General features: G+C 44.8%; 1 protein-coding gene across 1 annotated transcript; it reads right to left on the reverse strand.

Annotated features, from left to right (window-relative positions):
• Positions 1-6,394: 6,394 nt before the first annotated feature.
• On the reverse strand, positions 6,395-8,229 carry trim63a (tripartite motif containing 63a). The gene has a single exon (XM_065023287.1). The coding sequence runs from the start codon at positions 8,051-8,053 to the stop codon at positions 6,974-6,976; it is 1,080 nt and encodes a 359-aa protein (XP_064879359.1). The 5' UTR covers positions 8,054-8,229; the 3' UTR covers positions 6,395-6,973.
• Between the last annotated feature and the right edge of the window lie 11,903 nt (positions 8,230-20,132).

Raw genomic sequence — 20,132 nt, forward strand, 5'->3', positions numbered from 1 at the left:
CATGCCAATATATCCTCCAAACACAGGCTTCTCAGGCTTTATCACTTCATTAAATATCTGCATTATTCTACCTGTTTCAACACAGACCACTGACACCCTGTGTTGCTATAATACTCACCAAACGTCTAGGCTTGAGTTTCACTCACTCCTAATCCCATTTTTACCTCTCACTGCACATTGGTGACTGCACTCTCACTGCACTCTCACTGCACATTGGTGACTGCACTCTCACTGCACATTGGTGACTGCACTCTCACTGCACATTGGTGACTGCACTCTCACTGCACTCTTGGTGTGAAAAGCTATTTTGAACAGTGATAAGTTACAACCATCAAATAGAGCATCAACAACATAAAGGCCTCTATTGTTGACAGTGTGCTGGAGAAAGGTGCCCTTGGCAGCATAAAGATAGCACTGGCTGTCATCACAGAGGGAAGAGGGCACATTAGCCCAGTCAGGAAGACTTCGTTTCTGGAAACTTGATTCCTTTCCCCTGTATTTGATGGCAACTCATTGTGGAGGACAGGATACAGATGTAAGATCTTAATCTGATCACCCTGTTGCAAGAGAACTTTCCTGCAGGAAATATACAACTTGTAGTTCATTTGAAGTTTTAAAAACGCTTCTGATGTTTGTAATTTCCACTTTTCAGACAGAAATTTCAGACTTGATTTTCCCTTGTATGAACACCTACAAAAATTGCCATTAATTATAATCCACATAATCATTCACATTTCCTGTTGCTGCAGGATTATTTTCCTGCAGTAGCAAACTGGCTCAAATGAAGATCCTAGATCTGTAGGTCAAAGTACTATGGTGAAAACAAGGTAGAGCTACTGTATGGATCGGCAGTGGAGGCTCGGCTACCATCTGGAAACTTCTGATCTGCAAGGGCAGGGTGTGCCAGATCATTTTATTAACCAGTGGGGAAATCACTGATCTGCAAGGGCAGGCTGTGCCAGATCATTTTATTAACCAGTGGGGAAATCACTGATCTGCAAGGGCAGGGTGTGCCAGATCATTTTATTAACCAGTGGGGAAATCACTGATCTGCAAGGGCAGAGATCATTTTATTAACCAGTGGGGAAACACTGATCTGCAAGGGCAGGGTGTGCCAGATCATTTTATTAACCAGTGGGGAAATCACTGATCTGCAAGGGCAGGGTGTGCCAGATCATTTTATTAACCAGTGGGGAAATCACTGATCTGCAAGGGCAGGGTGTGCCAGATCATTTTATTAACCAGTGGGGAAATCACTGATCTGCAAGGGCAGGCTGTGCCAGATCATTTTATTAACCAGTGGGGAAATCACTGATCTGCAAGGGCAGGGTGTGCCAGATCATTTTATTAACCAGTGGGGAAATCACTGTCCTCCTGGTGTTGAAACAAATCAAATAAATCAACAGCAATTAAAGAATATTGCCACTCAACAACAAAAAATAGCAAAGTGTCTCCTGCTACATTTTCATGAGGATGCATCGTCATCATGATGTGGCAACTGACAGTTCGCTTCACTGCTGACATGCAAAAGATTTTGGGACTAAAATACAAAAATATAGTTTTTCAACAAAAAAAAATCATTCAACAGTAATTCATAAAAATGTACTGTATGATATTTTATTAGTAAAGGACTCAACCATGCATGCTGGCTAGGTTTGGTCATTGAGACAGTATGCTGTAGTTGTCGTTTCAAGGGCCAAACACAAGCTTTGAAGGTCTGAAAGGTCCTTACACATTATGTGGTCCTCTTTTAGTCCCCGACTCCCTGCAACCATCCGTCTAACTAAAGCATTGGCCCACTTCCTGGCTTAACAGGGGCAGTCTGATTCAAGGCTCTAAAATTAGCAGCCGGCAGGGCACTGGTAGCCTTTCAGGGGATGTCCAGCTCTTATTTAGTAAAACTCTGCATTGCTATGGCTGTGATCTATGATCAGGACCCCTCTGTCCATGTCATATTACTCATTATAATCTAAAAGCCCAAACTGATCGTATATCAGCACTCTTACTTTGGTCCTACTCTTATTTAGTAAGACTCTGCATTGCTATGGCTGCTACACTTAGAAGTGCTGATCTATGACCAGGACCCCTCTGTCCATATCATATTACTCATTATAATCTAAAAAACTGATCCTAGATCAGTACTCATACTTTGGCACTACTCTTACCTAGTAAAACATTGCTGCATTGCTGGCTGCTACACTTAGAAAGAGCTGGCCACTGCAGCACAAAGTTGATCGACCTTGCAGCCCAATCAAGCCCAACTGTGGAGGAGGTCAATACTCTTTAAGGTTACAGTAGAGAGCAGACCTTTAGAAAGGTCTAAGATTAGAAATGAAAGGCAAAGGTTAGCTGATTGGCCAGTGGTACTGTAGTGATTGTACACATGTAAGAGTCAAGGACCAGTTTTACTTGAGCTTTAGTGAATTGACTAGTCATTGATGCCCAGTTTGCCAACCTAAGGTGAGCTGTAACAGATTTGCATTTGTACGATGATATGACTTTTCCTCTCCTATGTAAAACATGCTGTACACTGCATGAGATTGAGATTGACAGGGCCACATTGTCTGGTGCCTGTCGTGGCCCTCACTGTACATCCACATACACCGTCTGTAATATGAGGCCCCCCAGGCCCCAGGCCATGCACTCTCATATACCAGACACATGAGACCTATAGGCTTCATACAGCTATAGGCATTGCACACGTTGGCAGGTTTCCATAGGTCTATAACTGACCACCTGGACGTGTCAGAGAGCCAAGAATACACCACCTATCATCTCAAATATACTTATCATCTCAGATCATGTCAATGCTACTTTGACAAGTTATGGTGTACAATTCCAGCTGATCTAAATTCCATACAGTCAGTTCACATTCACACTCTGCCTGGGCTGAGTGGTCTAAAGAGTAGAAGCTTGAAGACAGATGTGTGAAGTTTTTTTTGCAGAGTCAGGAAACGCAGCCGTCGCCTTCGTCATGTCTAGCTTGTTTTACAGTAGACTACCGTCTAATATATTAGTACAGTATGGGTTGTTTTACAGTAACCTACCGTCTAGTACAGTATGAGTTGTTTTACGGTAGCCTACCGTGTAATATGAGAGTAAAGCATGGGTTCGTTTAAGTAGCCTACATATGATACTGTATTACAGTATGGGTTGCTTTACAGTAGCCTACTGTCTAATACACAATATATGGGTTGTTTTACAGTAGTCTACTGTATAATACGGTAATACAGTAAGGGTTGTTTTACAGTAGCTTACCATCTAATACGGTAAAGCAGTATGGGTTGTTTTACAGTAGCCTACTGTATAATACGGTAGGACAGTATGTCTTTTTTTTTGCCTACCATCAAATATGGCAGTATAGTATGGGTTGTTTTACGGAAGCCTAACATCTAATACAGTAGGACTGTATGGGTTGGTTTACAGTAGCCAATAGTCTTATACGGTAGTACTTTTTTTTTTTTTTTTTACAGTAGCCTACCGTCTAATACAGTAGGACATTATGGGTTGTTTAACAGTAGCCTACCGTCTAATATAGGCAGTACATTATGGGTTGTTTAACAGTAGCCTACCGTCTAATATAGGCAGTACATTATGGGTTGTTTAACAGTAGCCTACCGTCTAATACAGTAGGACATTATGGGTTGTTTAACAGTAGCCTACCGTCTAATACAGTAGGACATTATGGGTTGTTTAACAGTAGCCTGCCATCTAATACGGTAGAACAGTATGGGTTGTTTTACAGTAGCCTGCAGTCTAATATGGCAGTACAGTATGGGCTGTTTTACAGTAGCCTGCAGTCTAATATGGCATTACAGTATGGGTTGTTTTACAGTAGCCTGCCATCTAATACGGCAGAACAGTATGGGTTGTTTTACAGTAGCCTGCAGTCTAATATGGCAGTACAGTATGGGCTGTTTTACAGTAGCCTGCAGTCTAATATGGCAGTACAGTATGGGTTGTTTTGCAGTAGCCTGCCATCTAATACGGCAGAACAGTATGGGTTGTTTTACAGTAGCCTGCAGTCTAATATGGTACTCAACCGCAATCCCAACTATACAAACCCCAATACCCAACACATATAAACCCATGTCAACCCTGGCCTACAAACATATAACAAAAACACAAAATACCATGACAGTATGGGTTGTTTTACAGTAGCTTACCTTTCCTATGTCTCATTCTAGGACATAACTAACCGTACATAGTCTCTGGTGACAGACATTTAACATAAACTGCTAGCCAGCAGCAACACACAAAATATTTGGTTCCCTACATAACACTGTGTGCCTCCTGGCTCGGTAGCTGCATGGTAGAGTAGAGTGGTTGTGGTGGTGGTGGGGGGGTTTCTGGGCTCTGCCTACATTGGCTGGTACTGTACAGTCACTACAGTGAGTGGTGGTGAGGTTTCTGTGCTCTCTCAGTGAGTGGTGGTGAGGTTTCTGTGCTCTCTCAGTGAGTGGTGGTGAGGTTTCTGTGCTCTCTCAGTGAGTGGTGGTGAGGTTTCTGTGCTCTCTCAGTGAGTGGTGGTGAGGTTTCTGTGCTCTCTCAGTGAGTGGTGGTGAGGTTTCTGTGCTCTCTCAGTGAGTGGTGGTGAGGTTTCTGTGCTCTCTCAGTGAGTGGTGGTGGTTTCTGTGCTCTCAGTTTCTGTGCTCTCTCAGTGAGTGGTTTTCTGTGCTCTCTCAGTGAGTGGTGGTGAGGTTTCTGTGCTCTCTCAGTGAGTGGTGGTGAGGTTTCTGTGCTCTCAGTGAGTGGTGGTGAGGTTTCTGTGCTCTCTCAGTGAGTGGTGGTGAGGTTTCTGTGCTCTCTCAGTGAGTGGTGGTGAGGTTTCTGTGCTCTCTCAGTGAGTGCAGCCTGACAGCCTGTTGACTGTCTTTATCAGTTCTTCACCAGCACCATGTGGTCAGTGAGAGGCTGAGAGCAGTCAGATGGATGGCTCCAGAGCAGAGGGCAGTCAGGTCGTTCCCATAAAGATACAGCCCTACCAACGTCAGAGAAATTCATTCTAGTTCCACTAGAGATGGTGATACAGGCTTTGGTTCCACACAGTTTCACTGCTGTTGATGTTGATGTCAGCTACTTACATAAAAGGGTCGTTCCATTTGATTTCAATCACTTTTTGACTGCACCCTTTTTGATTTGAACTAAATTTTCTCTACATATTTGCAACTTTCAGACCTGAATGCCAAAGCATTTAGTAGATAAGAGGTGCTCAAAGTTGACCCATGTCTCATACTCCACCCTGCCATGAGACATCCATGTCTTCATCACTGGAAAATATAAACTGTTGAGTTTAATATAATTTAAAAGCTTACAAACAGGGTTGTCAAAAAATGTAATAATTTTCTTTAAAAAACAATGTTTTTATTAAAATGATTTTTCCTTTAACATCAAATATCTAAAAACACGTCAACTCAGATTCTTTTCATTTTCACATATGTTGTAGCTTAGATCCTATTTTACGTATCTGATGTGTTTGTGTTGTTCCAGTCATCGGTTGAGACACAGTAGACTCTAGAATATAGACATGGATGTCTCATGGTAAGGAGGCGTCTGCAAAATGGCTCAACTTCAAGCACCTCTATCTCCTAAATGTTGAGTCATTCTGGTTCAAAAGGCCCCTTTCTGACACTTCTAACAGGGGTAAATATGTCTGGGAAGTTACATCCAAACTAAAGGGCTGTGTCAAAAAGGGATTGAAATCAAATGGAACGACCCATAAGTCTATTCACACGCTGGGAACTGTACTGTAGAGAAATGTGTCGTTGGTGTTGAATGGCGAATGGATTAAACATCGTCTATCATTTGAAGTCATTGTTTTATAGAAGATCTGCAGAAGAGGATCCATAGTGATAACGGATTACAGTACATTGCTTCGAAACCACAAACATCTCCTATTGACTCAATGCATTGTCATCGCACTAGCATGCAGAGCATGTACCAAAGGATTCATGTGACCAGCTTAACATGTACGTTGTCCATCAGAAATAAAGTGGTCTCGACTCGCAGACCGTTTGTGTGAAGTGCTGCTGCTACCACTTTTATTTTCCATTCATGTCCGATAATGGTATCAGGCTTGACCTCTGACCTATAGGCATACCAGACAGAGTCAGACAGCAACTGGAATGATCAAGACAAGTGGAAAAGAGGCTAGGTCAGGGAGGGAAACATGAGACCCCCACCAATCCTCTACCCACCCTGCTACACTGATCTATTCCAGACCTTTAAGGCCCTTCACCACCTCTCCCATTCTAGCCCTGTAAAAATAGACCCGATTTTTCACTAGCAAGAACACTAAGTAAGGCTACAGTCTAAATTCATGAGCCATGTAAATGTGTAGGTCTAAATAAAGCCCTGTCGGTGAGGTGTGTGGGATATTGACAGGACGAGCAAAGTATTTCCACAACACTTTATTTCTTTAAACTGTCAATTACATTAGAAAAATTACAGTTGTGTTAAAAAAACAACACCAAGTGAATTAAGTGCATTTTGCAGCAATTCAAGTTTTCAATAGTTTGACAGACAACGATATATTATACACAACATGAATAATGCTTTGCTATATTTTTTTATTTTTTTTTTCAATCTAGTCTAGACTTGAGCAATGTACATTATGTGAAAAGAGTTCAAGTGTAAACTTAGTTATTTCCATGAGATATCTATTTCAGTAGATATCAAAAAACAGTACCGTATAAACGTAGAAATACAAAAGTATAAAAAAAAGAAAAAGTCTAAACAAAATGTTGCATTTTGTTAGTGAAAAAAAACTACTTTTCAGAATTGCACTTTCCACCTTGGCTCTAAATTGTGTATTCACCACAGTGAATATCCTAGTTATAACTAGTTGATAAATAACTAGTTACTCTTTCTAAAAAGCAGCTTGTTCATCAAACCAATCCTTATCTCTTAGCCCAAACCTCTCCTCAACTGCAGTAATACAGTACTTCTAATAGAGTCTTGAGTTAGAGTTTTACTATTCCTCCTCTTCTTCCTCCTCTTCTTCTTCCTCCTCCCCTTCTTCTTCCTCTGTCACCACATCATCATCCTCATCATCCCCCAGTCCAAAGCCCATTTGGTACAAGATGACCTCCACTTCTGCTGTGTACAGTGTAAGGTGCTCCATGTTCTCGAACCCAGGCTCTGGCCTCTCTAAGTTGGAGCCTTTAGCTGCCTCTTTGGCCTGTGCAATCAGCTCCTTCCCACTAATCAGGAACTCGGCTGCATTGCCCTTCTCCATGGTCTGGGCCGCCTTCTCCTTTAGGTTGATACTAGCCTGGAGCTGCTCCGTGTACCTCTCCACCAGGGACCTCAGCAACCCCAGCTTCCTCTCCTCCTCCTGGGTGATCTTTTCCAGGAGCTGGCCCTTACGTTCCTCCAGGATGGCATAGAGCAAGTCGAAGCTCTCCCCCAGACGTCTCTTCTGAAGCTGGCTGTTCTCCTCGATGCTCTTGCATGTGTCCTCCATCTGAGCCATCACGGCCTGGACACAGCTGTTACCCGCCGCAAGGAGATCTACGGCGTTCCGCAGCTCGGCCTTCTGGGTATCGTAGATGCTCTGCAGGGGTGACACCTCACAGTCCTTGTGCTGGCCGAACACTTTGCACATGGAGCAGGTGGGCGTCTGGCAGGTCACACAGTAAATATTGATGCGCTCGTCCTCGTGCTCCGTACACATGGGCTCCTTGGTGTCTTTGTCCTTCAGCGGTGGGTCTGCAACGTTACTTCCTACTTCTCCGCCGCCGCTCTCCGGCTGCTGCTTGTAGATATCAATGATGTTCTCCACTAGCAGGTTCCTCTGCAGGCCGTAGACGCCGTGGCGGTCCAGGACGACCTCGAAGCGGCAGGTGGGGCAGCGGAAGATGCCCCCGGAGTAGTGGTAAGGGTTGCGGGAGTCGTAGAGGTCGCTGGCGCAGCCGCGGCACAGGTTGTGTTGGCAGGGCAGGATGACTACGGGCTTCTGGAACATCTCCAGGCAGATGGGGCAGCTCAGCTGGCTCTCCAGGCTCTCCCTGGGGCTGGGCTGGTGCGTCACCTGGCCGGTCTGGATATCCATGTCTGGATAGATGTGTTTCTCTGTTCTCACAAGGTATAAGTCCTTAAAGTTCTGAGTGGGTGGCCTAGGCGCTTTGTCTTAGGTGGTGTGGCTCTTTCTCTGTCTGTCTCTCCTTCTATTGCCGTCTGGTATAGTGACTGCTTTCTCCACTTGGTTTATTTTGATCTAGCCACTCTCCGGGCCACAGCTGACAATTTATACTGCTGGGCTGGCCGTGACACCCGAGCCTCCACGCGGTCTGAGGCACGGGTCCCACCCTTTGCTTGTTTGCAAGGCTCAATTCTGAGATAATTAACCCCTTCTGGCCCCGGCACATGTCATACGTAGCAACACCCCCCGTCCCGCCCTCCCCTCTCTCTCTTTCTGTGGGAGGGGCTAAATCAATAGACAACTGGCCAAACAACCCCCAATAACAACAGGTCTCGTCACCCACCACACCACAAGACACGATTAGGGTCGTTCACATCTGTTTACATCTTAGATTGACCCCTTTCGGCCTCTGCAGAAATAGGTCAGACGTAATGCATATGCCTTCTCATAGCCAGACATTAGGTATGTTATAAATTCATCTCTCGTGGACAGACTACGTCAACATAAAAATAAGCATCTGACCAAATTATGCTTCTGGGTTCATGGAGATTAGTAACAACATAAACATGTCCACATTCTGGCGTTATACAGATAAATTGTAAACATGCTGGTTTCCTTGAAGATGCTCTAGCATACTGTAAATCTAATCCATGGCTGACAGAAAGAAATGCAGATTTGACAGAGTAAACAACGTAGAAATAGAATGAACACAAGTTGTAGAATCCACATAGTTTGCAATAGAGCAGGTAGAATGTGCCATATTGCTCTACTATATGTCTACAGAGAAGAGTGACTGAGCTGGTAGTACACACTATAGAAATAGAATGTCATGTCCTATCCTCTGCCAGGTTCCCCTCCCCCTCTTCCTTTACCCTGTACCCCTGCATAGCCTAAAAGACAGATTGTGTGTGTGTGTTGCACAACTCTGGAAAGTTTGGGGGTTGTAAACATTAAGTTATGTGCCCTCATCGACACCCCAGCAGGACACGGTCGACCCAGTCCGGGCGATCACAGCAGCTTGTGCAACACTGTCCACATCACACACCACAACAAAGAATATCCATGGTACTCATTGAGCCGCTCTGAAAACCAGCAACAACAAAATAACAGGTGCTGTACACAGGGGGGTGTACTCATGCACATGGTCTTGGTTGCAGGGGTGGCATCCCAAACATTTCCACCGTGGAGGGGTGTTGTGTCAGGTTGTGACACGTTGGAGGTGTAGGGGGACATTAGTCACGTGGGTGTAATCATGTCAACATGCTGGATATGGCTTAGAGAAGAAGATGGGGCCGATCGTCTGTAGTTTAGGACAGACACACAGTATACTGACTGTCATCCCTACATGCACTGGTTCACAGGTACTGTAGTTTAGGACAGACACACAGTATACTGACTGTCATCCCTACCTGCACTGGTTCACAGGTACAGTAGTTTAGGACAGACACACAGTATACTGACTGTCATCTCTATCTGCACTGGTTCACAGGTACTGTAGTTTAGGACAGACACACAGTATACTGACTGTCATCCCTACCTGCACTGGTTCACAGTTACTGTAGTTTAGTTCACCTGTAGCCCAGATAGTTCACCTGTAGCCCAGATAGTTCACCTGTAGCCCAGATAGTTCACCTGTAGCCCAGATAGCTCACATGTAGCCCAGATAGTTCACCTGTAGCCCAGATAGCTCACCTGTAGCCCAGATAGCTCACCTGTAGCCCAGATAGCTCACCTGTAGCCCAGGCTCACCTGTTGCCCAGATAGCTCACCTGTAGCCCAGATAGCTCACCTGTAGCCCAGATAGTTCACCTGTAGCCCAGATAGCTCACCTGTAGCCCAGATAGCTCACCTGTAGCCCAGATAGTTCACCTGTAGCCCAGATAGTTCACCTGTAGCCCAGATAGCTCACCTGTAGCCCAGATAGCTCACCTGTAGCCCAAATAGTTCACCTGTAGCCCAGATAGCTCACCTGTAGCCCAGATAGCTCACCTGTAGCCCAGATAGTTCACTTGTAGCACAGATAGCTCACCTGTAGCCCAGATAGCTCACCTGTAGCCCAGATAGCTCACATGTAGCCCAGATAGTTCACCTGTAGCCCAGATAGTTCACCTGTAGCCCAGATAGCTCACCTGTAGCCCAGATAGTTCACTTGTAGCCCAGATAGCTCACCTGTAGCCCAGATAGTTCACCTGTAGCCCAGATAGTTCACCTGTAGCCCAGATAGCTCACCTGTAGCCCAGATAGTTCACCTGTAGCCCAGATAGCTCACCTGGAACCCAGATAGCTCACCTGTAGCCCAGATAGCTCACCTGTAGCCCAGATAGTTCACCTGTAGCCCAGATAGCTCACCTGTAGCCCAGATAGTTCACCTGTAGCCCAGATAGCGCACCTGTAGCCCAGATAGCTCACCGTAGCCCAGATAGCTCACCTGTAGCCCAGATAGCTCACCTGTAGCCCAGATAGCTCACCTGTAGCCCAGATAGTTCACCTGTAGCCCAGATAGCTCACCTGTAGCCCAGATAGTTCACCTGTAGCCCAGATAGCTCACCTGTAGCCCAGATAGTTCACCTGTAGCCCAGATAGCTCACCTGTAGCCCAGATAGTTCACCTGTAGCCCAGATAGTTCACTTGTAGCACAGATAGCTCACCTGTAGCCCAGATAGCTCACCTGTAGCCCAGATAGTTCACCTGTAGCCCAGATAGCTCACCTGTAGCCCAGATAGCTCAGATAGCTCACCTGTAGCCCAGATAGCTCACCTGTAGCCCAGATAGTTCACCTGTAGCCCAGATAGCTCACCTGGAACCCAGATAGCTCACCTGTAGCCCAGATAGCTCACCTGTAGCCCAGATAGTTCACCTGTAGCCCAGATAGCTCACCTGTAGCCCAGATAGTTCACCTGTAGCCCAGATAGCGCACCTGTAGCCCAGATAGCTCACCGTAGCCCAGATAGCTCACCTGTAGCCCAGATAGCTCACCTGTAGCCCAGATAGTTCACCTGTAGCCCAGATAGTTCACCTGTAGCCCAGATAGTTCACCTGTAGCCCAGATAGTTCACCTGTAGCCCAGATAGCTCACCTGTAGCCCAGATAGTTCACCTGTAGCCCAGATAGTTCACCTGTAGCCCAGATAGCTCACCTGTAGCCCAGATAGCTCACCTGTAGCCCAGATAGCTCAGATAGCTCACCTGTAGCCCAGATAGCTCACCTGTAGCCCAGATAGTTCACCTGTAGCCCAGATAGTTCACTTGTAGCCCAGATAGTTCACCTGTAGCCCAGATAGCTCACCTGTAGCCCAGATAGCTCACCTGTAGCCCAGATAGCTCACCTGTAGCCCAGATAGTTCACCTGTAGCCCAGATAGCTCACTTGTAGCCCAGATAGCTCACCTGTAGCCCAGATAGCTCACCTGTAGCCCAGATAGCTCACCTGTAGCCCAGATAGTTCACCTGTAGCCCAGATAGCTCACCTGTAGCCCAGATAGCTCACCTGTAGCCCAGATAGCTCACCTGTAGCCCAGATAGCTCACCTGTAGCCCAGATAGCTCACCTGTAGCCCAGATAGTTCACCTGTAGCCCAGATAGTTCACCTGTAGCCCAGATAGCTCACCTGTAGCCCAGATAGTTCACCTGTAGCCCAGATAGCTCACCTGTAGCCCAGATAGCTCACCTGTAGCCCAGATAGTTCACCTGTAGCCCAGATATCTCACCTGTAGCCCAGATAGCTCACCTGTAGCCCAGATAGTTCACCTGTAGCCCAGATAGCTCACCTGTAGCCCAGATAGCTCACCTGTAGCCCAGATAGTTCACCTGTAGCCCAGATAGCTCACCTGTAGCCCAGATAGCTCACCTATAGCTCACCTGTAGCCCAGATAGCTCACCTGTAGCCCAGATAGTTCACCTGTAGCCCAGATAGCTCACCTGTAGCCCAGCTAGTTCACTTGTAGCCCAGATAGCTCACCTGTAGCCCAGATAGCTCACCTGTAGCCCAGATAGCTCACCTGTAGCCCAGATAGTTCACCTGTAGCCCAGATAGCTCACCTGTAGCCCAGATAGTTCACTTGTAGCACAGATAGCTCACCTGTAGCCCAGATAGCTCACCTGTAGCCCAGATAGCTCACCTGTAGCCCAGATAGTTCACCTGTAGCCCAGATAGTTCACCTGTAGCCCAGATAGCTCACCTGTAGCCCAGATAGTTCACTTGTAGCCCAGATAGCTCACCTGTAGCCCAGATAGTTCACTCTGTAGCCCAGATAGTTCACCTGTAGCCCAGATAGCTCACCTGTAGCCCAGATAGTTCACCTGTAGCCCAGATAGCTCACCTGTAGCCCAGATAGCTCACCTGTAGCCCAGATAGCTCACCTGTAGCCCAGATAGCTCACCTGTAGCCCAGATAGTTCACCTGTAGCCCAGATAGCTCACCTGTAGCCCAGATAGTTCACCTGTAGCCCAGATAGTTCACCTGTAGCCCAGATAGCTCACCTGTAGCCCAGATAGTTCACTTGTAGCCCAGATAGCTCACCTGTAGCCCAGATAGTTCACCTGTAGCCCAGATAGTTCACCTGTAGCCCAGATAGCTCACCTGTAGCCCAGATAGTTCACCTGTAGCCCAGATAGCTCACCTGTAGCCCAGATAGCTCACCTGTAGCCCAGATAGCTCACCTGTAGCCCAGATAGCTCACCTGTGGATGCTGTGCCGGATATCACACCTTCCTTATTATCTTGTGTATATGATATCATCACTGAATGGTGCTTTCTAGTACACAACATTTGATTTTGAATCATGAATAGATAATCCATCCTTTCATCTGTTCACCCCAGAAAACACTCATAAAATATACATTCACAGTTTGAGTATATCAACAGCCATGTAACTGACCACTCCAGCATCCCTAGAGTACCACAACAAACACATGAGGTTGTGGTGATGCAAGACTTCTCTGAACCTGCCTGTCCCAGCCCTTCCAGTAATGTTGAGAGACAGAGTCATGTGCTGCCTGGTCCTGCAGTGGGTGGTGCTATGGGACTGGTGGAAGGGAGCAGACAAGGTAGACAGTGTACTTCAGAGAGATATACATGTGTGGTTCCAGGAGACCAGTGGCGGGGTGAAGGGTCACACTCCTCAAAATGTCAGCAGGCGCATCACAGGCCAAGGCCACTGGCACCAGTGGATGAGGGAGGGAGGAGCTACGGGAGGACGGGCTCATTGTAATGGCTGGAATGGAATACATGGAACCGTATCAAACACATCAAAAGTTTGGAAACCACATGTTTGACTCCATTCCATTTATTCCATTCTATCCATTACAATGAGTCCGTCCTCCTATAGCCCCTCCCACCAGCCTCCACTGACTGGCACTAATAATGAAACCTAGCCTGGAATCCAAACGTATATGGATGAAACAGAACAAACTCCAGGCTAGACCGAGAATGTGGTTATGTAATATGCATGTTGTTGTTGTTTGTGTTTGTTTCTGTTTCTTGTTGATCACTTTATCACTGAATTCTATTTGTTTTATCTGGGAACCCAGGACCAACTGTTGAATGCAGTGGACAACTACTCGATTAGTTGACAGTTGCTTTAACAGTGTGTCATGAGAGCCTTATGTACACATTGCTAAAAACATTGTGTCAACTCTTCTATGACATCATCAGTGTGTACCGGGTTACCAAGGTAAATAGTCAGTCATGAAACGAACCACTAGATGGCGAACCTTACCATTTATTTATCTGATGAGACAAGTTGTAGCATTGACCGCCTTACTGGCATGATGCGTGACTGGGTTTGAGAGACTGACTACTTTTTTCCACACAGACATATGCACAAACACAGACAGATGCAGACACACACACAAACACACCCTTAAATGTCAGTTGTTTGGAAACTAAATGAATTTGTTTTCTCCCCTATGGCACAATAACATATCCAATGAGACTGAGTAAGCTGAGAGAATGTTTGTGTTCTTGTGACAATCAAAGATAAACAATCAAATGTATGTTTCCTCTGTGGTGCCACTCAGATACATATCAGCTGTCCCATCGCCGTGTCAGAGCCCTGCCAAAATGAATGATCCATTGTGCTGTTGTGTATGGAGACACAATGATGGGGACTGACGTGGGGAGGATAAGTGGCTGAAGGAGGCCTAGGACCTACTGGCGGAGGATCTTAATTTGATCACACTTTTGTTTTGAGAATTTTCCTGTACAGCAGGAAATGCAAACCTATAGTGTATTTTGAGGCTTGAAAAAGATTCTAAAGTTTGTGATTTCCACTTTAAAATGTCAGACTTGATTCGCCCCAATGAAAAATGTATCAGCCCCTACAAAGAATGTCCATTAATTGTAATTCACATAATAATTCACATTTCCTGTTGAGGAAAGATTATTTTCCTGCTGTAGCAAACTGGATCAAATTAAGATCCTAGGCCACAGCCCAGGCACAGGACTGCCAATATGGGCAGGAACAGGAAGTAGGCAGCAGGAAAGGTCAGCCTTAGCCCGCCATCTTGTATAAACACCCTTTCTGTCTCTGAGACTGTGTTTAATTCCCTGGAAATCCAGGTCCACTTTGAGACATTATGCCATTCTGAGGGTCCTACCCTGTTTTGTTCTGTTCAGCTCTGTTCTCAGTGGTTTTCCCACGGTCAATTAATATACATGTCAGAATGTTTCCATTTTGGTTTTATAATGGGATATAGGGAGAGAGAAGAGGAGGACATCAACGCTGCCACTCATCAAGAGAAATAGAAGTGATTGAAACGTGGAAACCTGGGCCCTTGTCCACAAACCGTCTCAGAGTGCTGATCTAGGATCAGTTTTGCCTTTTAGATCATAATTAATAATATTATATGGACAGATCCTAGATCCCCACTCCTACCCTAAGACACTTTGTGTATACGGCCCTGACAGTAGACTGCCCTTTCACCAAAGTCCTTCTACCGACTGTGTTTTATTTTGATTTATTTAACAAGGTAGGCCAGTTGAGAACAAGTTCACATTTACAACTGCGACCTGGCGTGTGTGTGTGTGTGTGTGTGTGTGTGTGTGTGTGTGTCCGTGTGTGTGTGTGTGTGTGTGTGTGTGTGTGTGTGTGTGTGTGTGTGTGTGTGTGTGTGTGTGTGTGTGTGTGTGTGTGTGTGTGTGTGTGTGTGTGTGTGTGTGGTAGAGGACAATGCGGGGATGTGGTCTTACTGTGGCCATTCACACAGACCATGGCCATGCAGAGAAGAGGGTTATAAAGTCTTATCTCTCTGTTCTCACACCAGTCAGGTTAAAGGTCAGCTTCCTTCTCTAGCCTGACCTTTCTCTCTTGCCTCTGGACAAATGTACATGTTATGTTATTTTAACATGGCTTTGGTGTTCATTTATCAAACTGGTATGACATTCATGATGGAGGGTGGATGGAGTGTGTATTTGGCAGTACTAAAATGTTACGTCATTACGAAGATCATTTTTAAAATAATTTTTAGATGCTATCTTGATACCCAACAGACGTAGCAACAGAGTGTTATTTGTTGTCCCGTTACTTCTTGAGAAATTGTTGTTTTATTTCCCAGAGAAGACACAACATACTGTAGAATCTTGTCACAGCAGTTACTCTTTCAGATGTCTTCAAACAGAAGGGTTTGTTTTCATGGAATATTACACTACAGCTCGCATTTCAGCCGGCTGAAGTCAGTTGAATCATGAATCTCCCAAATAAATGTGTATATTCATTAGACAGTTAAAAGACAAATAGTTGACTCCCAACCCAACAGGGGTAAAGGAGGCTCCAATTAGTAGTGATCTCTCTACCAACCTTCATGGCTCAGTAATCCCTTCGGAAGGAATACGGTGGTTCTTGTCCCTCAATCCTGACGAGTTTCATGTTTGCAGGACTCACACTTGAATCATGAAAAGCTTCTGGACTATTGAATATGACTTTCAGTTCTGTCTGCTTGAAAATGTCCTTTGGACATTACATAACGCTCATGACACAATGTTAGGTCACAAGTTCACAACCCTCCAAGGTCTTGGAGGGAGCCCCTATCTAATCTTTTGAGCAACATCCTTTATTTTCTAGACTAGCTGTCAAAATAAACAGTTGTTTTTATTCAGTGGTGGTTTGTTTCCAGGTTAAACACTTCTAGAGCATTGAGGTTGGCTCTAAAAAATACTGAACATGAAGGAGTACTCCCAGTCCAGCCTGGTCTCATAAACTAGACGTAACATAGTAAACACTCAAAATTGTATGATATGTTACGTTTGATATGATTACATAAGACAGAAGGTTACTTAAGAAGGCTAAAACAAAAGTAGGGTGGTTGGTCTGGGTGAATAGGTAGGCGTATTACGTGAACATCTAGCAACCCAGAGGTTGCGTGTTCAAATCTGATCTCGGTTGAGATTAGCTAACTTTAGCTAATTAGCAACTTTGCAACAACTTACTACTTTTTAGCTACTTCGCAACTACTTAGCATGTTAGCTAACCCTTCCCCATAACCCTAAACTTAACCCTTAACCTAACTCCTAACCTTAACCCTAACTCCTAGCCTAGCTAATGTTAGCCACCTAGCTAACGTTAGCCACCTAGCTAACGTTAGGCCATCTAGCTAACTTTAGGCCACCTAGTTAACGTTAGCCACCTAGCTAACGTTAGGCCACCTAGCTAACGTTAGCCACCTAGCTAACGTTAGCCACCTAGCCTCCTAATGTGACGTGGTAAGGTTAGACCCAGGTGCAAAGAGTCCAGATGAGTAATCAGTATTTAAGGATAAACATAATATTTCACAGTACACTGGAAAGGGAAAAAAAGCAAACACTAAGTCTCGAAAACTCACTCAGGAAATATTTCAAGCTTCTGCAAAGGACAACAGAAAACACAGGGAATTCATAATGAGTCAATTGGACACACCTGAGTGGCGTTAATGTCTCTAGGACGGTCTCTGCCATCCTCTGGTGACAGGTGGAACCATGAGCCCTAATTAATGTTAGCCACAACACATTGGAATTCATAACATGTCATATGAATTGTAAAAGTAACAGATCATACAAAATGGATGATGGACAGTCACAAATAAGTGACTGGATTTACATTTACTATGTTATGTCTACCCCTGAGTCCAGGTTGCCCAGTCCAGTTATTATTCCCATGCCCCTACTCTGCCTGCCTGCCTGCCTGCCTGCCTGGCTGGGCGGAAGGCGTGAGAATGTTGTTGCCTAGTAGTGTCATTGTTTACTGTGCCAGCCCCAGCGTGTGAGCCCTCACCCCTGCTTGTGAGGCCCTGGCCCACACTGTGCCCGCCTGGAGCCACTGGCGTCCCCTCAGTCCCCGGGAATGGAGTTTCCATCCAGGGGCCTCCCTGGCGCCAGAGTGATGCCAGCCTAGATCTCTCAACTTTGATTGAGGACTCAACCATGGTTTTACCAGGCTCTCACTGGGATTTTTATTGTGTTCATTTATTGTGTGTCAGTTTACTGCTGTCTCTGTTTGAGTCTGTATACCTCAGACGGCTCTGTGGCTTTAAGTGTTTTAAGTCAGAGGACCTCTTTAAAAAAAGAAGATCTGTTCAGATTGTGGGATCTCCTCCTATAAGCAGCCTAGGGGCCTTGAGAACAAAACACCATCTGAAAAGATACTGCAGGATTTTCCTATCAAGCCTTTAAAAACAGAAGACTATTGTATTGTTGAAGATTTTCCATATGAAATGTTTTGGAAAATAGGTAAAGAAACCGTCCGAGTCACACAGAACATGATGTGTGGAGGCAGTTTGACTATAAATGATTTTGTGCCTTAACGTCCATCAGGCAGAGTCACACAGAACATGATGTGTGGAGGCAGTTTGACTATAAATGATGTTGTGCCTTAACGTCCATCAGGCAGAGTCACACAGAACATGATGTGTGGAGGCAGTTTGACTATAAATGATTTTGTGCCTTAACATCCATCAGGCAGAGTCCCACAGAACATGATGTGTGGAGGCAGTTTGACTATAAATGATGTTGTGCCTTAACGTCCATCAGGCAGAGTCACACAGAACATGATGTGTGGAGGCAGTTTGACTATAAATGATTTTGTGCCTTAACGTCCATCAGGCAGAGTCACACAGGATCCACCGCTGGGCACACACGAGATTAGACAATCATGCTGTATCCTCGACTAATGGAATTAATGCTCAAACATGTTGAACCGGTAAATCAAAGGGATATTTGCGTATGTCCGCCATGTTGCCTGTTCTCATGGGTTCCTCTCTTTTCTCAGCGGTGATGGTGAAAGACGGGTGGGTTTTGGGTAATATACTTAAGCAGATAGTACACAGAGCAAAGAAGATCAGCATTGACTGACTGACTGACTGACTGGGTGACTGAGTGACTGACTGACTGAGTGACTGGCTGACTGAGTGACTGACTGACTGACTGAGTGACTGGCTGACAGACTGACTGAGTGACTGGCTGAGTGACTGACTGACTGAGTGACTGGCTGACTGAGTGACTGACTGACTGACTGAGTGACTGGCTGACTGACTGACTGAGTGACTGACTGAGTGACTGACTGACTGACTGAGTGACTGGCTGACTGAGTGACTGGCTGACTGAGTGACTGACTGACTGACTGAGTGAGTGAGTGCCTGACTGACTGACTGAGTGACTGAGTGACTGGCTGACTGACTGACTGACTGACTGACTGACTGACTGACTGACTGACTGACTGACTGACTGACTGAGTGACTGACTGAGTGACTGACTGAGTGACTGACTGAGTGACTGGCTGACAGAAAATCTGGTTGCTGACCATTGAGGAAATCACATTATTTATTTTGGTGGCCACAGTGTTTGGGTTTACGGAGTAAAAATGTCCTCAATTGAGACTCTTCTCAGAGATTTATAATGATGGATTGGTACAACAAAGTATTTTACAGCGTTTGAACGGATGTTGATGTAATCTAAAAGTGTCTGCTACTGGCAACATTTGGGGAGAGGAATTTCAACCCGAGAGAAAAATAGTTCCTTCTGGTTATTTATATATTGTATGTTTTTTATTTAACCGAATTAATGTTAATTGACATATTCTAAACATATAGACAAAACCTAATTTAGTAAGATGATCTGTGTGTCTTTGGATAAGCTAAAATGGGCCAGTGTCTCTCCAACTGACCTAACCATATTTTCCCATGAACTTTCTAAAAGACATTAGCAAATCTCCCTCAGAGGGACAGCTGTAGGATGTGATATATGTTGAAACGCCGTGAAATGACCCTGCCTGAATGCTAGTGTATAACCTCCATGCAGCTTACCCAGGTCACATCTCTCCCTGATTAGATCAGATCAGGGAGAAATATACACTGAGACCACGGCAGTTCTCTGATAGAGTCTGGAGCATGGCCAATGTGTTGAAACTCAGGTCAAAACACAGGTTATATATTATACAGTCTATGGTCAAAACACAGGTTATATATTATACGGTCTATGGTCAAAACACAGGTTATATATTATACGGTCTATGGTCAAAACTCAGGTTATATATTATACAGTCTATGGTCAAAACACAGGTTATATATTATACAGTCTATGGTCAAAACACAGGTTATATATTATACGGTCTATGGTCAAAACTCAGGTTATATATTATACAGTCTATGGTCAAAACACAGGTTATATATTATACAGTCTATGGTCAAAACACAGGTTATATATTATACGGTCTATGGTCAAAACACAGGTTATATATTATACAGTCTATGGTCAAAACACAGGTTATATATTATACGGTCTATGGTCAAAACTCAGGTTATATATTATACAGTCTATGGTCAAAACACAGGTTATATATTATACAGTCTATGGTCAAAACACAGGTTATATATTATACAGTCTATGGTCAAAACACAGGTTATATATTATACAGTCTATGGTCAAAACACAGGTTATATATTATACGGTCTATGGTCAAACACAGGTTATATATTATACAGTCTATGGTCAAAACACAGGTTATATATTATACAGTCTATGGTC

Source organism: Oncorhynchus nerka, linkage group LG2 (assembly GCF_034236695.1).
Source record: "Oncorhynchus nerka isolate Pitt River linkage group LG2, Oner_Uvic_2.0, whole genome shotgun sequence".
NCBI lineage: Eukaryota > Metazoa > Chordata > Actinopteri > Salmoniformes > Salmonidae > Oncorhynchus > Oncorhynchus nerka.

Bases quoted from the DNA above. Each gene is read 5' to 3' on its own strand.
- trim63a (XM_065023287.1), bottom strand. From the start codon at position 8,053: ATGGATATCCAGACCGGCCAGGTGACGCACCAGCCCAGCCCCAGGGAG.